The sequence below is a fragment of the Elaeis guineensis genome, chromosome 5 (assembly GCF_000442705.2).
Source record: "Elaeis guineensis isolate ETL-2024a chromosome 5, EG11, whole genome shotgun sequence".
Taxonomy (NCBI): Eukaryota; Viridiplantae; Streptophyta; class Magnoliopsida; order Arecales; family Arecaceae; genus Elaeis; species Elaeis guineensis.
The window spans coordinates 24,097,183-24,117,346 of NC_025997.2; the positions used below are offsets into that span (position 1 = coordinate 24,097,183).

At 44.3% G+C, this 20,164-nt stretch overlaps 1 protein-coding gene across 1 annotated transcript; it reads left to right on the forward strand.

Moving 5' to 3' along the window:
- Window positions 1-18,128: 18,128 nt before the first annotated feature.
- Window positions 18,129-19,412, forward strand: LOC140857963 (NAC transcription factor 47-like). The gene is made up of 3 exons (XM_073257375.1): window positions 18,129-18,276; window positions 18,998-19,266; window positions 19,407-19,412. The coding sequence occupies exons 1-3, from the start codon at window positions 18,129-18,131 to the stop codon at window positions 19,410-19,412; spliced, it is 423 nt and encodes a 140-aa protein (XP_073113476.1).
- The last annotated feature ends 752 nt before the right edge of the window (window positions 19,413-20,164 follow it).

The following is a 20,164-nucleotide window of genomic DNA, read 5'->3' on the forward strand; positions in this document are numbered from 1 at the left end:
TTAGTCCCACTGGTTAGGCTCAGAAGAAAACTAGCTCTGATTCACAAAGACACGATTAGCTCAGTGATACGACAAAGAGATTAGTTCTGAAAATAAATACGTAATGTATCAATGTGTATCTACAATCAGCCCCAAATGGCTAGGCCTACAAGGACTAACAATGCCAGCGATGAATCCCGACTGGCTAGACTTAGGAGAAACTAATTTCTGACGTGTAGCCAACGATCAGTCAAAGAATTTTTCTCACAATTTCACCATAACCAAATAATCATACTTATTTTCACAATAATATTAAATCAAATCTTCCACATCTCATTTTAGAAACAACAAAACAATTTTATTCACAATTCATACAAGAACAAACATATATAATCTTATTTTTAAAGATTATACAATATTAAAATAAGAAAATCATCTCATTTCAGATTTTTTAATTATGCTGAGGTAACACCATGCTTGATGCAATATTTTGAATTACTTTTTATGCATAAATACATATTTTTAAATTTTTATAATTTTTAAATATTTTAATAATATATATATATAATCTAATTTTTAAACACATGGGTATACACTAAAAATCCAAAGATAAAAGAAAGTTTATAATCAGTCGAATCCAAAAGTCATGATTTATGACACGTGGCTTGATCTTGATATCCATGCTCCTCTCAATCTAGATCAAAACTCTCAATCAGATCTATTTCATCGATCAACAGAAAATTAGACTTTGATCTGGTCAATCAGTAGAGGTACAAAGAAAAGAGTAATCAAGGTCGGATCTCTTTGATTTGACTTGACCAAAATGGGAAGGAGCTCGGTCTAGGGCAATTGAATTTTTTTTGACTGGACCCTACTTCATTTAAGTCCAATCAGGGGCCTAGCCCCTTCGGATTGGATCTTGGTTAGGTTCTCTCTCTCCCTCCCTCTCTTTCTCTATCTTCTATTCTTTGTGCTCCTCTCTCTCTTTCTTTCCTTATTTTTCATTCATTCATTCATTCTCTCTCTTTCTTTCTTTATTCCCAAGTCGAACAGGAGTTTTAATAAGAGGGAGGGCAGAGGGGAGGAGGGGATCAGGTCAATGGCACCGATGGTGGTGTGACGGCGATTAGAGGCAAGGTCCAAGAAAAAATAAGGAGTTGCGGCCCCTTGCTGTCATGGCTGCGACACTCAAGCCAAAGAGAAAGGAAAGGGAAGAGAGGAGGCTTACTGGAGATGGTGGCGATGGCATGGCTCAACCGAGTAGGCGGTTTCTGGCGGTGATGATGGTAGTCTCTGGAGCAAAGAAAAAAATAAGGCATTGATGGTTTTGGAGGAGAAAAATTAGGTTTAGGGGTGGTGGCGATGCTCGCCAAGGCAGCATGGTGGCCCCCAAAGATGAGGAAGAAGGAAGAGGGAGGTGGGAAAGGCTTTGGTGGTGGAATCAACCAAGGGAGGAGGGGTTTAAGAAGAAGAGATTATGAAGAGGAAAAGCTTGATTATTCTTGGATAAATCCGGACTTCACCGGTGTAACCAATCCAAATGGCCTTCGATCATTGCTCACCAGCGTACGACACCCATAAGGCCACTCTCGCGGCCTTATCCTCATCCACGACACGAGATTGGGTAGGGGACAAGGTTTCCTTGTTCCGATCGAAATCTCCTTTTTTTTGAAATATTACGGTGAAGTTGGTAGGCCTTGCCGAGTTCACTCCAAATTGGGTCTACTTGGACCGGTTCTCGCAAATAATCTATTGGATTACATTTGAAGTGAGAATCTCCTATAGCTTTGGCACATCCCATTTATGAAAATTAGTAATCAATAATTGATGGCTTATATTTTTATTCATTAGATCTTGAGCTCTAGAATCCCATATACATGTATAATGAAATACAATAGAATAAAACAAAACAAGAAAAAAAAAATCAAAGATTTCTATCATCAGTAATAATTTGGAAAGAAAAAAAACCCATACCCCAAGATAGGTACCCTGGAGATGTGATGGAGGTACCTTTGATAGAAGAGGATGGATCCTTTATATAACGAGTCTACGGGGCTTCGTCTAGTATTTTCCATGATCAGAAAGAGTAAACTTTTGGGTTTCCTTATCAAACAAAGCTCATAGTTCTATTTGGTTTAGAAGAAATTTTCTCATTGGAATGTTTTTCTCAGCAAGTTGATTTTTGAAAATATGATGTTTAGAAAAATAATTTTGGCATGCTTGGTTAGCATGGAAAAGTGGCATATTTCAAAGTGATTTATATTTGGTTGAGCATCTACTTTTTGAAAAAACTATATAAAATACCTATTATATCCATAATAAAAAAATATCTTATCCTAGTCTACTTATGGCTTTAAGGTTACTTTTGGAAAAAAAAATCCTAACTCCTTTTTTGTGAGAAAGCCAAAAATTTCTTTCCCATGAAATATGAAAAATTTATTTCTACGGGGATAACACTTTCCAATCTTCACCACAAGAAAAAATGGCATTAGTGATGGAAAATTTATGATAGAAAATTTCTATCACAAATTATGATGGATTTGTAATGGATCTATGAGGAAAAAGCAAAATAATTTTGTTGGACCTTCATTGATGGATTTGTAATGGATACTTCCGTCACAACAAAATCTATCATAAATCTATCACAAATTTATGATGGAAAAAAGATACAAGTTTTTGATTGCTTTCAATGGTGGATTTGTGATGGATATATTTGACACAAATTATCCATCACAAATTTATGATAAAAAAAGATACAAATTTTTGATTACTTTGGTAATGCTTTGTGACGGATATATCTGATATAAAAAATCCATCATAAATTTATGATGGATTTGTGATAGAAAAGAAATATAGATTTTTTATTACTTTCAGTGATAAATTTGTGATGGATATATCAGACATAAAAGATCCATCACAAATGCATCACGAATTTATAATGAAAAGTTGTCATGGATTTGTGATGGATTTATTTTAAATATTGTGATGGATTTGTGACAAATCAATGATAAAATTTTGTGATGGATTTGTAATAGATTTATTCTAAGTATTGTAACGGATCAGTGATAGAATGTTGCACTGGCCCTTAGCCCGTATGGATCGCAGATCGGATCATCTTTGATATCATTTGTTACGAGTCAAGACCTTACCTAAAAGGGCCAGCTAGAAAGTAATATTTAAATTCTTTGGCCCTATATAAGTAGCCAACATTTATCCAGTGCCTAGTCAATATGGGACTAAACATGTCCTCACGGATCATCACATATTCTTTCGTTTAAGTCTTGACATCCTTGCCACACTAAGAATCCTAATTCATTAATTCAAATATATTTTCATGAATCCTAAATCTTTTCATAACAATCATGATCAACCCGTGATTAGCTTAATCGGGCTTGTGCTGTAGTGTCCTCTAATCCATATGAACCGTGGGTTGGGTCTGGATCATCACAAAAACATTCTTTCTTTGGTTTTATTCTCTGGATGCTTGTCGACTTATTGGTCTACTCGGTTCAGATGTGGCAGGGGTGTTGTGTAGTTAGATATGGGACATGCCATTGGTGTGTGTATTTAGTCTTTACATTTATTTTTCCATTTTCAAGCAATTTCACGCGTCTGAGAAAACCACATGCTGACAAATAAAATATGTTACAGGTCTCAGGCATAGACATGTATCTATTCAGTAGAAAATCAGTGTTTGCTGATTCATTGACTTGATTCCTTGAAACATCGGTGGAAAATCTCTCTTGTATTCTTCTTCCATGATGGTTGAATTGATACTACGGCTAGAATATGTCACTTGTTTGCTGACCTGCCTTATTGTAAGTTTTTTTTCTTTATTTAATTTCAAATTAGCGAGGAACTTTAGGTGTATGGTTGTTAGTAGATTGGTTATGTGAGATGATTTTTTTTTATTGATTGATTATTATAGGTGCCATGTCATGGAGGTGGAGTCATTTGAGGTTGAAGAGATTGCAAAAATGCTAAATGAGTGGTTTGTTAGCATCAAGGTGGTCTTTTTGTTACTACTACTAACTACGAGCGTTATATGTATTTGATGCTTTCTTTTTGGTTTGCTATCCAGTTTAGGATATGACATCATGGAAGTGCTTGAATCTCCATATGGCAGAAAAACATTGCCGCTAAATGTATTTTGTTCTCTCCTTGTTTCTGATTGCCAGTCTTAACAGGTGGATTGTGAAGAGTCAGTTGACGTAGATCCTCCCCTTTTTTTTTCTTGGATGCACAGAGATCTAGCGACTTTTTTCAAAATCATCAAAGAGATTAAGCATTTTCATTGTAAGTGATCTTCAATTAGCCTAAGCAGAGCTCCATGTTTTCATGTATTGTACTTGGATGCAGTTTTGTCAATTGGTTTCTTTTACAAGCTGACATATGCAGTTTAAGAACAAATTAATTCTGCAGTTATATATGATATATGTACAGCCCCTTTATGGTGCTGGTGGCTGGCCACCGAGTGACCTTCTCTGCTACATTTTTCTCTGCTAGACATCTTTCACAAGGGCGAAGAAAGCTAGGGACGCTAAATGAGAGATGCTTGAGAAGGGTGGGAACTTTGCAATTGGACAACTTTCTGAAGCATTGTGTACAACTGCTAGTTCTTGTAGGTTATCGAATGTCCTTGCACAGAATTCATTAAAATCATGTTTTGAACAGGCTAGTTTCTAAATTAGCTTCCATCTATTTTTCAATGAGAATCAATATGATTTAAGCCATACATTCCTTGCTGTACTGTTTGTGCTTATTGAGTATTGCCCCTCAAATTTGTAATTCGTGATGCTTCATAGCTGGAGAGTAGTGACGACCCAAAGTTCGGGTTCTGCTCCAAAGTTTCCTAGACCAGTTGAAGTCTACCTCATGCTTTATGAATCAAGGAAGCTTATGGAAAATTGGAAGGAAAGTGAAGCCAACAATACTGTATAGGTGGTACGTCAATGCTTTCTGTGCATGGGTAGAGGCGGAATTCATGATCATGTTGGAGGTGGTTTTCATGGATATAGTGTGGATGAGTGTTGGTATGGTGAGTTTGACGGTGTACGAGGCCGTTATTTACCAGTTCTTTGGTTCACTACTCTTATAGTGTAGGAAAGACTGATTTGTATTGTTAGATGGATGTTTGGCTAGGACACTACCTACCAGGATCTTTAGATCTTGACCAACAGCACCCAGGACCACCCGATCATGCACCGGTCCACGGAATAAGCCATGGATTGCGAGAAATGTAGGGGAAACCACTATCGGTCCATGGTGGATAGCGAGAAATGCCTGGAAAATGTCCTTACGGTCTATGCGCTCGGTCGTGGACCACCCGATCCTACGTGGACCAGGATATTAGGCCACTAAACCTGCACAGGTGCACGTGTGGGCCTGGGCGGCACCCGCATGCACACCTGGGCCTGGGCCGTCCCCCGCGCACGTGCGCCCGAGCCTGGGCCACGCTCTGCACGCTGGGCCGTGCCCTGCCGCCGAACCGCATGCTATCGACCTCAGGCTGCGTGCTGCCGCGCCTGGGCCGCATGCTGCCGTGCGCGGCCGCACCGCTGCTGCTCCATAGGCCAGCCGGCGATCCTCCATCACTCTAGATTTCGTGCCAACTTCAATCGATCGTATTTCGACCATTCGGACTCCATTTGAGGTGATTTTGGGCTCGTTGGACTCTATTTTTCATTGTAGACCTCGCTATGGGCTCAATATGGATTGAATCTTGAGGAGTCAAATCTTAATAATCTCTACCTCGACTTGATATTCGGCCTCCTCCTAACTCTGAGAGCTTCTGGATCTCCGTACCCTGATGCCCTGATACAATTGCCTGCTGATCATGGATGAGCAAACATGGGAGTCAAGCCAGGTCGCTCGATCCTATCTCCATCGTATGCTGTGCTCCTTATGACCTGAGATCTGCTCAAGGTGTCCTCCTACGATAATAAAAATCTCACCTTGCGATATTACCTTTCATCCTCCCGAGTCTCGCGTCTCGTGCTTGATCCACCTCCATCTAGAGCTCCACTTCGTTTTGGGCTCCTCCTGGTTCCCGAAGCTCCACCTCGCATTGGACCCTCCGTTAGGTAGTAATGTCCTCTCTTCTTCTTTTTTTCCTCTAGAACAATCCTATCACTGCATAGCACCTTCAAGATTTCTCTACCAGCTATCGTCCTATAGCCTCTCGAATCTAGTCTACTCAGTGAGATAAAATTTTGCCTAAAATTGGATATATATCGGATCTCCCTCAATCTCCTCACTGCACCATCATGTGTCCTCCAGCTGACCGTCTTGATATCTCTGATCGCATAGTTCGATCTATCCGGTAGATAAACAGTGCCCTCACTGTTCTTCAGGGAGTCAAACTGCTCCTCTCTGCAACATACATGATAGATGCATGCAGAATCTAAGATCCACTATTGGGAAGAAGTAGATACTTCATCAGATATCTTCAGGACATCTCTCTCTAAATCGCTACTGGCCGTCGCTACAGCAGCCATCATCCGATCTCTGAGTTAAGGGTAATCTCTGGCTAGATGCTATAACTCATCACATCGATAATATCTGATCTTGCTCAAGTCTCTCATCCTGGACTTGGATAGCCCTCGTCACGATCTCCTGTCACTCCGTCTGCCGCCTCCTGCTTTTCCAAAAATCACCAAAGCTAAGCTGCCGCCACCTGAGCTCGAAGCTAGGTTTTCCCCTCTGAGAACCTCGTTCTGGAGAATTACTGCAGTGACCTCATCCATCTTGATGGTGCTCTTTCCACTAAAAGAGCAGTCACCAAGGACTTATACTAAAGTGGAAGCGATACTAGTAAAAGCAGTGTCCTGATCTTCTCCTCAACATTCTTGCCAACACTAAGGAGGTCGGTGAAGATCTTTTGGAAGTGGCTGAGATGCTCCTGCATGCTCTGTCCCTCAGCCATCCATAGTTGATAGAACTGCCTCCAGAGAAAAAGAGTGTTGGTGAGAGATTTCATCATGTACAACTCCTCGAGCTTCGACCACAGCACCATCGGAAAAGTCTCGCTAAGCACATGGATCACGACCTCATCCGCTAGATACATGCAGATGGTACTCACCGTCTGCATCTGTAGCCGTCTCCAATCCTGTACCTCCATGGTGGTCGGCTTCTCTTCGCATAAGAGAACATCAATTAACCCTTGCTGGATGAGCACGTCTTTCACTCTTGCCTGTCACAAGGAGAAATTATTCTTTCCATCAAACTTGTTGATCTCTATCTTGATTGATCATGTCTTCTCCATCTTCAGTCTTGCTCACTACCGCTGCAATCTGCATCTTTGTACCACCTCACTCTGATATCACTTGTTGGGTAGATGTTTAGCCAGACACTAACTCCCAAGACCTTTAGATCTCGACCGACAGCACTCAGGACCACCCTATCGCTCACCGATTCATAGAATAAGCCATGGACCGCGAGAAACGCAGGGGAACCACTATCGGTCCATGGTGCATGGACCACAAGAAATGCTTGGGAAACACCCTCGCGGTCCATGAGCTCGGTCGTGGACCGCCCGGTCCATCGTGGATCGGGATACCAGGCCACTGAACCCGTGCGGGCGCGCGCATGGGCCTGGGCCGCACCCAGGCTTGGGCCACACCCTGCACACGTGCACCCAAGCCTGGGCGGTGCTCTGCGTGCTGCCACCAGGCAGCATGCGACCGAGCCGCCACCACTCCGCCGGTCTGCCATTGGCCGCCGGCGGTCCTCCGCCGCTTCGAATTTCATGCCAACTTCAATCGATCGTATCTCGGCCATTCAGACTCCGTTTGAGATGATCTTAGACTCATTGGACTCCATTTTTCATCGTGGACCTCGCTGTAGGCTCAATGTGGACTGAATCTTGAGATATCAAATCCTAACATGTATTTTTATTAATATTACTGGTAGGGTAATCATGGATGAGACTGATAAATAATTAGTTCATATTGTTTTGTGACAATGTGGTGGTCTTATTGTTTTATTGAGATCGTAATATATTATCACACTGCTGATAATGCAAATTAGTTGAACTTATACAAATGTTAAATGTTCCATATTTGTAATGAAGCCAGCAGTTTAGCAACATACAGTAAGTATAAATAATTGTAGAAGTTCTTGAAGGAACACTTGATGCAAAAGTCACCACTAAGAACTTCAAGATAGAAATCTTGGCTGTGAGGTGGGGGTTTGCTTATATTATTTTATCTTCATGAATATTAGGATGTATATACATGCTGAACTGCAAATGTATTATTTTTTATTAGCAAGAGTGACAGTTTTTCTGCTTTGGTGACTTATGCTAGAGTAGCTCATAGTGTTCTGTTGTGGTTGATAATATGGTTGTCTTCTGTTTCAGTTCCACATTTCAAAAAATATGTTGCATGATCAGGAGCAGCATGCTACTGCATACTTGGATATACTTACAATTAAAAGGGACACCTTCTATTCATTTGTTGCTCATGATATTCTTGATAATTTGAGGAAAGAACTGATTGGAGAATCTGGTGAAATTTATTCAGCTGAAGATGCTGAAACTGCTGAATATGAAGGTCCTTTGAAAAAAAAAAAAAAAGGGAGAAAAAGGAGTATTCGATGTCTGGACAAGCAAAGAGGTTTGTTCATATCTCATCCTTCATCGTTCGAAAGAGTTGCTAATGATTTATGATCTTTTTTCCTAATTCCTTGGTGACCATTTGAGTTTTTACATGGAAGCCACTTAGTGTTCAGACCAAAGATGTCCTAGTATATATAAAGCAATCATGTCTTACCCCATTGTGTTGCAATGACCCAAGAAAGCAAGATGCTTGGACTTTTAAGGGATCCTGTTTATCAACAATGACATTGCAACATTACAAGTTTTATTCCCCAACTCAAAAGAGTTGCCACTACTAGCTTCTCTGAAATACTTTTTATCACTTACATCCATGTGAATCTAATTCTTCCCCGGTATTCCTAATGCCTGAAGCAGAAATCTGAACCCTTTGCTATATCGAGGCAGCCTCGGTCCTGTAATGATGTGGAATCTCAGGCTCAGGATTTTAAGTGGAAGCAGGATCGTTAGTCCCAACTGAGCTTAAAATGGATCATCAAATAGCATGGTGGCTGGCACACTATATTGTTTAAAATTCTTTGAACTTACCCAGACTTCTTCAATATCAGAAAACATTGATATGGAATATACATTCAAAGCAACATCTAACGCATCTAAGACACCATCCAAGATCGTCATGAGATAGTACAGAAGAATACTAAATTTGGCATAAGAAAGCAGCACGACACAAACTCCAATATTGTAACATTATGCTTAACATCATTATTACTTGGTTAGGTAATTTTGAGAACCTTTAGTTTCCATAGCTATGCTCTGGAATGAGAAGCTTAAGATTCATAGGATTATTCTGGGATATCAACATTTAAGTAGATATGACTCTTCTGTTTTTAGGGTAAGTTCATCATGAGTGAAACTCATTCAAGTTCAAAGATTTGGTAGATAATGGCAAGCTGAAATTGATGGCTATCAAGATTAATGTCCCGGCATCTGCTTGGCACGTGTAGGTGCAGGAAAGCAGGGGTAATTTCTAATTCATTTAGAGCAAACCAAGCAACAAGTGGTGAAGCTTTGAGTCATGGGTGTATGATGTTATGTATATATATATATATATATATATATATATATATATATATATATATATATATATATATATATATATATATATATATATATATAGTATAAAATATAATGACGGAAGATGGACATATAATATCATGGAATATTGGAACAGGATGCAAATACAGGAGCAATATTAGTCTTAGGTAATGCACGATAACCCAACATCATAATTCAAATTACTTTCACGTAGAAGCAATACATTCATGACAGGTTGATCTACCCAAATGACACAGAAAGTTAGACAGTTATACCATAGTTCTTGGCCTGGTTGGACAAAAGACCTTGACTCAGATCCTGCGTCCATGGGATTTCAGGGCATATAATTATATGAGAATAAAAAATCTCCGTGAACCGAACCGTCCGGTGAACCGAACCCTCTACTTGAGTATAATTATCGGTAAATCACGACAGCTGGCCCATTCACCCGGTGACAGCCAAGGAATATTACCGTTGGTCTCAGGTTCTGTTTTATAACACACGAGTTGGGTAAGCGTCGTTGGCTAGCTTCTTGGTTTACCCATAGCATCCCGGAGCGGTGATCGATCGTGTATCTCTGACGACTGTGATAGCTCTCGGAGGAGAAACGCCAAGAAGAGAAGGCTAAGAGAAGAGGAAGAAGAAGCAGAATACTGAAGAAGAGACGATGGACGGAGAGGTGGATGGAATGAGGTTTCTTCCAACGGATGTGGAAGTCATCCGCTTCCTCCGGAAGCGCGCGGAGGGCTCTCCACTCCCACCTAAGCTGATGCATGAGTGCGATGTTTATGCTCAAGAACCGTGGAACCTCCCAAGTACGTGATCCCACCTCTTTTCTCTCTTCTTTTTCTTTCTTCTGGTTTCCTCTAGTACGTATCACCAGCAAGAACGATCGAGTTCTTGATCGATACATTGCTTTGCCTAAAACCCTAGATCCTTCTTCTTAATTTCTACACGTCCTTCTCCTTCTTTTGGTCCAAATTGCATGATCCCTCTTCTTTCTTTCTTCATCTGGTTTGTTCCTGTTTCTGTTTTCCTTTTTTAGCTAGTATCACTAGCAAGAAACGAGTTCTTGATCATATGCATAAAACCCTAATTAAAACCCTGGATCCTTCTTCTTTGCCCCCCTCCCGTCTCCTTCTTTTTGTCCAAATTACATGCAAGATCCCTCCTCTTTCCTCCCTTCTTTTTTCTTATCTTCAGGTTTCCCTCATGTTCTTGATCGATACATTGCGTTGCCTAAAACCCTAGATCCTTCTTCTTAATTTCTTCCCATCCTTCCAAATTGCATGATCCCTCCCCTCTTCTCTCTTCTTTTTTTCTTCTTCTGGTTTGTTCCTGTTTTTGTTTTCCTTTTTTAGCTAGTATCACCCGCAAGAAACGAGTTCTTGATCATATGCATAAAACCCTAATTAAAACCCTGGATCCTTCTTCTTCTTCCCCACCCGTCTCCTTCTTTTGGTCCAAATTACATGCAAGATCCCTCCTCTTTCCTCCCTTCTTTTTTCTTATCTTCAGGTTTCCCTCTTCATGTTCTTGTTTTTATTTTCCTTTCTTAGTATCATCACGAGCAAGAACGAGTTCTTGAACCCTAGCTAAAACTCTAGATCATGCATCCTTCTAATTTATTCCCGCATTCTTCTCTGTCCTCTTGTCCGAATTACAAGTCAACCGATGGTTCACTTTGTCTCATCGTCTCTTGCTTCCAACCATGCATCGTGGAGTTACTTTCTTAATTATAGCATGTCTTCCGTTCCTGTTTTTCGTCAGTTCTTTTGTCTTTCCGTTATAAATTAATATCGTAGATCTTGTTTCCTGTTTTCTAATTATTTAGAAAGGAAAAATATTTGATGGTTGTGTCGCCTTTCTCCCTCATCTACAGGGGATTTCATGCGCGGAATAGGGGAGGAGGTGTACTACTTCACCCCCAGGCACAAAGCAAGTGCAAATGGCAGTGGGTGCAGGGCCAACCGCAACGCAGGGCAGGGCTTCTGGCATGGCAATGGTCGGGACCAGCTCATCTTTGACGAATCCTTGGAGCTGATCGGGCACAAGACTTCCCTTGTCTTCAAGTTCAGAGACAGCAAGAGGAAGAGACTGCACCCCAATTGGATCATGCACGAGTACCTCCTCCACTCACCAGATGGCAAGGTATGTAATTTTTCTTTTTTTTTTTCCCTTTCTTTTATTTTCTTTTTCTGAATCTAATATCATTACAGCCTTGCGTCATGGCTTCTAGCTAAGTAGATTGTTTAGTACATCTGATTATCTGCTGCTCCGACAGATTTAAAGTTGATTATCTTTTTCCTTTCAAACCTCGGTACGTGGAATATTCGACCGCTAATTGATGAAACCATTGCTCTCCATTTTGCAGTTTCAAGAGATGGCTCTATGCAGAATTCATCCGAAGGAGGAGAACAAAGAAGCCAAGAATGATTATCCAGCCGCACATGACTGCAAGAGAAGACGGATACATGCTGTGAGGTCGACGCTCTCGATCAGAACTATGAGGTTGGAGATGGTAGCAGTGGTGAAGAAGTTCCAATGGTGACCGCCACCCGGATGAGCAGGAGATCGCATCTCAGTTGGTGCCGCTGCCTGGACCTGTAGATGACGCTCCACGTCCCACCATCTCTTCCACTTCTGGTGATGGTTGCTTCATCGATTCTGACACCTTGAAGTGGGCTGATAGCTTGATCTCAACACCACCATCTTCTCCAATATCAGTTCCTTCTAGTAGCCAACCCACCGAGGAGCTTATGTCATCAGAGAGTGGAAGCCCTAGTGTGGCTGACGTCTTGGTGTGGATTGAGAGCTCGTTAGCTGCAGACGATGGCATGGAGATGCAGCCATCTTCTTTTGCAACTGGATCTTCAATCAGCCACCCCACCATCACCGGCGTCTCAGAGTGGGCAGCTATCTTGGAAGCGGGAGAGAATGCCTTTGCATTTGGACTCATATAGTTGTTCTAGTTTACCCCTCTTGTGCCAAGGTAGGCATTAATTGTATCGAGTTGAAAAGTGTATTTAAACATTTTTAAGGCTTATTTTGGTACCACCCATGTACTTTTGTAGATATTGCATTGTGTTGATGTTGATGACAAGTGTATTTAAACTCTTTTGGCAAATTAATGAGATAAATGGTTCTGAGCTTTTTTCTTGGTAATTTGGTGTTGGGTGGATGTCTGGCCAGGACACCACCTCCAAGACCCTTTCAATACCACGCGATGCAGCAGGAAGAAAGAAGAAACAAAAAAAAGGAAAAACAATCAAAATACGTGGATCAGCCACAAAAGGCTCGCCTCCACAGGGCATGCAAACTTCACTATGAAAAGAAAATTTTACAAGAGGAGACCTCACCCTCAACCCTGGTACACCCAATTCTCTCTCACATAAAGTTTCCCTCACAAAAGCTCTCTCTCTTTTGGAGACCCCCCTGAACCCCTGAAGAGCCTGGCGACCGCTGTCCAGGAGCCTCCTGCTCCTTCTCTCACAGCACACCCGCGCCTCTCTCTCTCTTCACGCTGGTTCGTACGGCTGTACGATGAAAACCCGAGCCCCTTTAACTCTTCTGTTCGTTCTCAGGCTTTTTAAAGCCTTAAACATAGGTTAGAGAGTGATTAGGAATCCTAAACATAGCCAAAAAACCCTTCTGACCGTCGGATCAAGACCGGGAGCGTCCTCGACCCTTAGATCGCGCTCCGGTCCATGAAATAGGGCCGTGGACCGCGAGAAACGCGTGAGAAACGCCCACGCGGTCCACAGACCGGGCCGTGGACCACCCGGTCCACGGTGGACCGGGCATGGGCCAGCAGGCCCGCTGGCCTGGGCCGGCCCACGCGCGCGGGCCTGGGCCGCGCCTGCGCGCGGGCCTGCACGTGCCCGGGCCGCGCGCCCGAGCGCGCTTGGGCCGCGCGCCAGCCTGGGCGCGCGCCCGCCTGGGCCGCGGGCCCCCCCGCGTGGGCCTGGGTCGCGCGTCCCGCGCGCCGCTGCCTGCGGCCGCGCCGGCGCCGCCGCCGGTCGCCGGCGATCCTCCGCCGCCTTGGTTTTTGTGCCATCTTCGAAAGCTCGTATCTTCTCCATCCGAGCTCCGATTCAGGTGATCTTGGTCTCGTTGGACTCCATTTTTCGCCGCGAACCTCGCTGTGGGCTCAATGTGGGCTAAATCTCGAGACGTCAAAACCTAACAATCTCCACCTCGACTCGATATTCGGCCACCTCCAAACTCCGAGAGCTTCTGGATCTCCTCGCCCCCATGCCCTGGGGCAATCGCCTGCTGATCATGGATGGGCAAACATGGGAGTCGAGCCAGGCTGCTCGATCCATCTCCGTCGTATGCTGTGCTCCTCCTGACCTGAGACCTGCTCGGGGCATCATCCTGCGGCAATAGGAATCTTACCTTGCGACGTCGCCTCTCGTCCTCCGAGTCTCCTGTCTCGTGCCCGATCCGCCTCCTGGAGCTCCACCTCGCTCTGGGCTCCACCTGGCTCCCGATGCTCCACCTCGCACTGGGCTCCCTGCCAGGTAATAATGTCCTCTGCTCCCCTTCTTCCCCTCCAGCACAATCTATCGCCGCGTAGCACCCTCAGGATTCCTCCACCAGCTACCGTCCTGTAGCCTCTCGAATCCAGTCTGCTAAGTGAGATAAGATTCCGCCTGAAATCGGGTATGTATCGGACCTCCCCCAATCTCCTCACTGCACCGTCATGTGTCCTCCAGCTGACCGTCCCAATGCCTCTGATCGCACAGCTCGATCCATTCGGCAGATATACAGTGCTCTCACTGTTCTCCAGGGAGTCAAACTGCTCCTCTCTGCAACACACATGATAGGGGCATGCAGAATCTAATATCCACTGCTGGGAAGAAGTAGATACCTCGTCAGATATCTCCAGGACATCTCCATCTGAATCACTGCGGCCGTCGCTACAGCAGCCACCGTCCAATTTTTCAGTTGAGGGCAATCTCTGGCTAGATGCCCCAACTCCTCACACCGGTAACACCTGGTTTTGCTCAAGTCCCTCCTGGACTTAGACCGCCTCGTTGCGATCTCTTGTCGCTCCGTCTACCGCCTCCTGCACCTCCAGAAGCCACCAAAGCTGAGCTATCGACACCTGAGCTCGAAGCTGGGTTCTCCCTCCTGAGAACCTCGTTCTGGAGTATCGCCGCGGTGACCTCGTCCATCTTGATAGTGCTCTTCCCCACTAGAAGAGCAGTCACCAAGGACTCGTACGAAGAAGGAAGCGACGCCAGCAAAACCAGCGCCCTGGTCTTCTCCTCAACATTCTCGCTAACGCTGAGAAGGTCGGTGAGGATCTTCTGGAAGTGGCTTAGATGCTCCTGCACGCTCTGTCCCTCAGTCATCTGCAGTTGGTAAAACTGCCTCCAGAGGAAAAGAGTGTTGGTGAGAGATTTCGCCATGTACAACTCCTCAAGCTTCGACCACAGCACCGTCGGGGAAGTCTCGCTCAGCACATGGATCACCACCTCATCCGCCAGGTACATGCGGATGGTACTCACCGCCTGCATCTGTAGCCGTTTCCAATCCCGCACCTCCATGGTGGTCGGTTTCTCATCGCACAAGAGAGCTTCATCAACCCCTGTTGGATGAGCACGTCCTTCACCCTTGCCTGCCACAAGGAGAAATTGCTCTTACCATCAAACTTGTTGATCTCCATCCTGATTGTTCCTGTTTTCTCCATCTTCAGTCTTGCTCACCACCACTGCAATCTGCGTCCTTGTACCGCCTTGCTCTGATACCACTTGTTGGGTGGATGTCTGGCCAGGACACCACCTCCCAAGACCCTTTCAGTACCACGCGATGCAGCAGGAAGAAAGAAGAAACAAAACAAAAGGAAAAACAATCAAAATACGTGGATCAGCTACAAAAGGGCTCGCCTCCACGGGGCATGCAAACTTCACTATGAAAAGAAAATTTTACAAGAGGAGACCTCACCCTCAACCCTGGTACACCCAATTCTCTCTCACATAAAGTTTCCTCATAAAAGCTCTCTCTCTTTTGGAGACCCCCCTGAACCCCTGAAGAGCCTGGCGACCGCTGTCCAGGAGCCTCCTGCTCCTTCTCTCACAGCACACCCGCGCCTCTCTCTCTTCACGCTGGTTCGTACGGCTGTACGATGAAAACCCGAGCCCCTTTAACTCTTCTGTTCGTTCTCAGGCTTTTTAAAGCCTTAAACATAGGTTAGAGAGTGATTAGGAATCCTAAACATAGCCAAAAAATCCTCCTGACCGTCGGATCAAGACCGGGAGCGTCCTCGACGTCCGGTCCACGAAATAGGGCCGTGGACCGCGAGAAACGCGTGGGAAACGCCCACGCGGTCCACAGACCGGGCCGTGGACCACCCGGTCCACGGTGGACCGGGCATGGGCCAGCAGGCCCGCTGGCCTGGGCCGGCCCGCGCTGCGCGCGGGCCTGCGCGCGCCTGGGCCGCGCGCGCGCCTGGGCCGCGCGCCAGCCTGGGCCGCACGCCCGCCTGGGCCGCGGGCCCCCCCGCGCGGGCCTGGGTCGCGCGTCCCGCGCACCGCCGCCGGTCGCCGGCGATCCTCCGCCGCCTCGATTTTCGTGCCATCTTCGAAAGCTCGTATCTTCTCCATCCGAGCTCCGATTCAGGTGATCTTGGTCTCGTTGGACTCCGTTTTTCGCCGCGAACCTCGCTGTGGGCTCAATGTGGGATGAATCTCGAGACGTCAAAACCTAACATTTGGTGAGGGTGTAATTTTAATTAAATCATGCATATATCAGATGCAGCTGATTAAATACCATAAATCTGGAATTAAATAATATTTTTTATGACTTTCTAAAATTTAACATTCAGCAAGCATGGTTGATATTTCTCATCCAAAAAACCTTGTTGCCACTTGCTAGCTATAGTTTACGTCCTGATCTCGTAAGGCTTTCAAACCACACCCAACCTAAACTTGTATAGGCTCCTTGCATATACAACCTTGCATCTAGTCCAACATTCACCCCATGCATCGAGATCTAGTCCCCTCAAAGATACTGGCGACATGCCAACCTTGCATCTCTTGTACAGCTGTTTCTAGTTCCCAGCTGGGTTAAGAAAGATTGACTGCAAATCCTGACATTTGGGGATATGTTTGCAAACAGGATTGGTAAAAGGATGTTAAGCCTGTAATTATGCGGGCATAAATGACAAAAGAAAACATGCACTGTTGCAACAAAATGGTTGGATCTGTTCTTTGTTGATCAGAACAATTATCGTGGAAAGTTGAGCACTAAAAAGAATAGCATATCAGAGTGCTGGGGATTTCGACGAGCTTAGAGATGCAAGGGTATCATTTCTATCCTCTTATGTGGACTACCTAACTTTGTGTTTTAATCTTTATCCTCCTTATACGGATATGAGGATGATTTGAGGGTCTGGTGTTAGGCTGATTTGTTTCATAAGTGAAGTTTCTTCTTTTATGCTTGGGTCTGATATTATCTGGTATAGAACAGAAACTATTTAATCTGAGTCGATCAAATGATTAAGATCTTGTTTGAATATTTTAATTTCGCTTATATGGCCATGCGGTAGGAAATGTAATGAAACCAACCAAAATGGGCTATCATGTATAAAACCCATGGTGTCTTTTGCAGGTATAGTTTATATATTAGATTAGGAAGAAAGTAAGTAATACTAATGAGTCACTTTGTCTATAGTGGTTAAGCTCTTTTAGCGAAGGGAACATTAATCATGCTTTTCATTTGGTTTACATGGGAGGGGGAACCAAGAAGTGGTTCCTTACTTTTCTTATTTCCACTAAAAAAATGAATGGAACAACAGCCACCTAGATGACTCAGTGGTTCCCAGGAAAAAAGAGAAGAAGAAGAGGCCGTGAAGAAAACAAGGGACGTTTGGGGAGATTACCACTGCCTATCTTGACCTTTCTCCACATGAATGATCTTTCATTGCAAGAATGTATTCTACAGATATATCTTATAGCATTCTTGATTTTTGAATTTACTAACATTCATGATATAAGAAAATATCATTATTATTAATATCAATTAAACCCCCACAATGCGGGGGTTGAATGCTAGCTTTTATGTACGTGGAAGTTACTTATATGGTTAGTGTTCAGGCCAAGAATTTCCTAGCTAGTATACGTAAGTCAATCATGCCTTACCCCAATATGTTGCAATACTCTTTGGTAATGCATGATAACCCACCATTATAATTCAAATTACTTTGGCAATCCGCTGCTGTGCGGCACGCATCGCACAGCAGAGGATCCGCGCGCTTCACCCGGTGACAGCCAAGGAATATCTATTACCGTTGGTCTTAGGTTCTGTTTTATAACACACGAGTCCTGACCGTGCTGCGTAAGCATCGTTGGCTAGCTTCTTGGTTTACCCATAGCATCCCGGAGCGGAGATCGATCGTGTATCTCTGACGACTGTGATAGCTCTCGGAGGAGAAACGCTAAGAAGAGAAGGCCAAGAGAAGAGGAAGAAGAAGCAGAATACTGAAAAAGAGACGATGGACGGAGAGGTGGATGGAATGAGGTTTCTTCCAACGGATGTGGAAGTCATCCGCTTCCTCCAGAAGCGCGTGGAGGGCTCTCCACTCCCACCTAAGCTGATGCATGAGTGCGATGTTTATGCTCAAGAACCGTGGAACCTCCCAAGTACGTGATCCCACCTCTTTTCTCTCTTCTTTTTCCTTCTTTCGGTTTCCTCTAGTACGTATCACCAGCAAGAACGATCGAGTTCTTGATCGATACATTGCTTTGCCTAAAACCCTAGATCCTTCTTCTTAATTTCTACACGTCCTTCTCCTTCTTTTGGTCCAAATTGCATGATCCCTCTTCTTTCTTTCTTCATCTGGTTTGTTCCTGTTCCTGTTTTCCTTTTTTAGCTAGTATCACCAGCAAGAAACGAGTTCTTGATCATATGCATAAAACCCTAATTAAAACCCTGGATCCTTCTTCTTTCCCCCCCACCCGTCTCCTTTTTTTTGTCCAAATTACATGCAAGATTTCTCCTCTTTCCTCCCTTCTTTTCTCTTATCTTCAGGTTTCCCTCCCCATGTTCTTGTTTTTATTTTCCTTTCTTAGGATCATCACTAGCAAGAACGAGTTCTTGAACCCCAACTAAAACTCTAGATCATGCATCCTTGTAATTTATTCCCGCATTCTTCTCTGTTCTCTTGTCCGAATTACAAGTGAACCGATGGTTCCCTTTGTCTCATTGTCTCTTGCTTCCAACCATGCATCGTGGAGTTACTTTCTTAATTATAGCATGTCTTCCGTTCCTGTTTTTTTCGTCAGTTCTTTTGTCTTTCCGTTACAATCTAGTGTCGTAAATCTTGTCTCCCTGTTTCTAATTATTTTCTCCCTCCATCTACAGGGGATTTCATGCGCGGAATAGGGGAGGAGGTGTACTACTTCACCCCCAGGCACAAAGCAAGTGCAAATGGCAGTGGGTGCAGGGCCAACCGCAACGCAGGGCAGGGCTTCTGGCATGGCAATGGTCGGGACCAGCTCATCTTTGACGAATCCTTGGAGCTGATCGGGCACAAGACTTCCCTTGTCTTCAAGTTCAGAGACAGCAAGAGGAAGAGACTGCACCACAACTGGATCATGCACGAGTACCTCCTCCACTCACCTGATGGCAAGGTATGCAATTTTTCTATTTTTTTTTGTTTCCCTTTCTTTCATTTTCTTTTTCTGAATCTAATATCATTATAGTCTTACGTCATGGCTTCTGGCTAACTAGATTGTTTAATACATCTGATTATGATCTGTTACTCCAACAGATTTAAAGTTGATTATCTTTTTCCTTTCAAACCTTGGTACGTAGAATCTTCGACCGCTAATTGACGTGACCATCGCTCTCCATTTTGCAGTTTCAAGAGATGGCACTATGCAGAATTCATCCGAAGGAGGAGAACAAAGAAGTTAAGAATGATTATCCAGTCGCACACTGCAAAAGAAGATGGATACATGCTGCAAGGTCGACGCTCTGAACCCCTGAAGTGGGGTTGACAGCATGATCTCAACACCACCATCTTCTCAAGCATCAGTTCCTTCAAGCAACCAACCTATCGAGGTCGAGATCTTGGAGTGGACGGATAGCTTGTTAGCGGCTGATGATGGCATGGTGGCACAGCCAACTTCTTTTGCAACCGGATCTTCTTTTGCAACCGAAGATAGTAGCAGTGGTGAAAATGTTGCGACGGTGACCGCTACCTGCACCGGGCAGGAGATTGTAGCTCATTTGGTGCCACCGCCAGGACGTATAGATGACCGCTCCACCAACACCACCATCTCTTCCACTTCTGGTGATGGTTGGTTCATCGATTCTGACACCTTGATGGCTGACAGCTTGATCTCAACACCACCGTCTTCTCCAATATCACTTCCTTCTAGCAGCCAACCTATCGAGGAGCTCATGCCATCAGACAGGGGAACCCCTAGTGTGGCTGATGTCTTAGTGTGGATTGAGAGCTCGTTAGCTGCTGACGATGGCATGGAGGTGCAGCCACCTTGATCTTCAATCGGCCACCCCACCAGC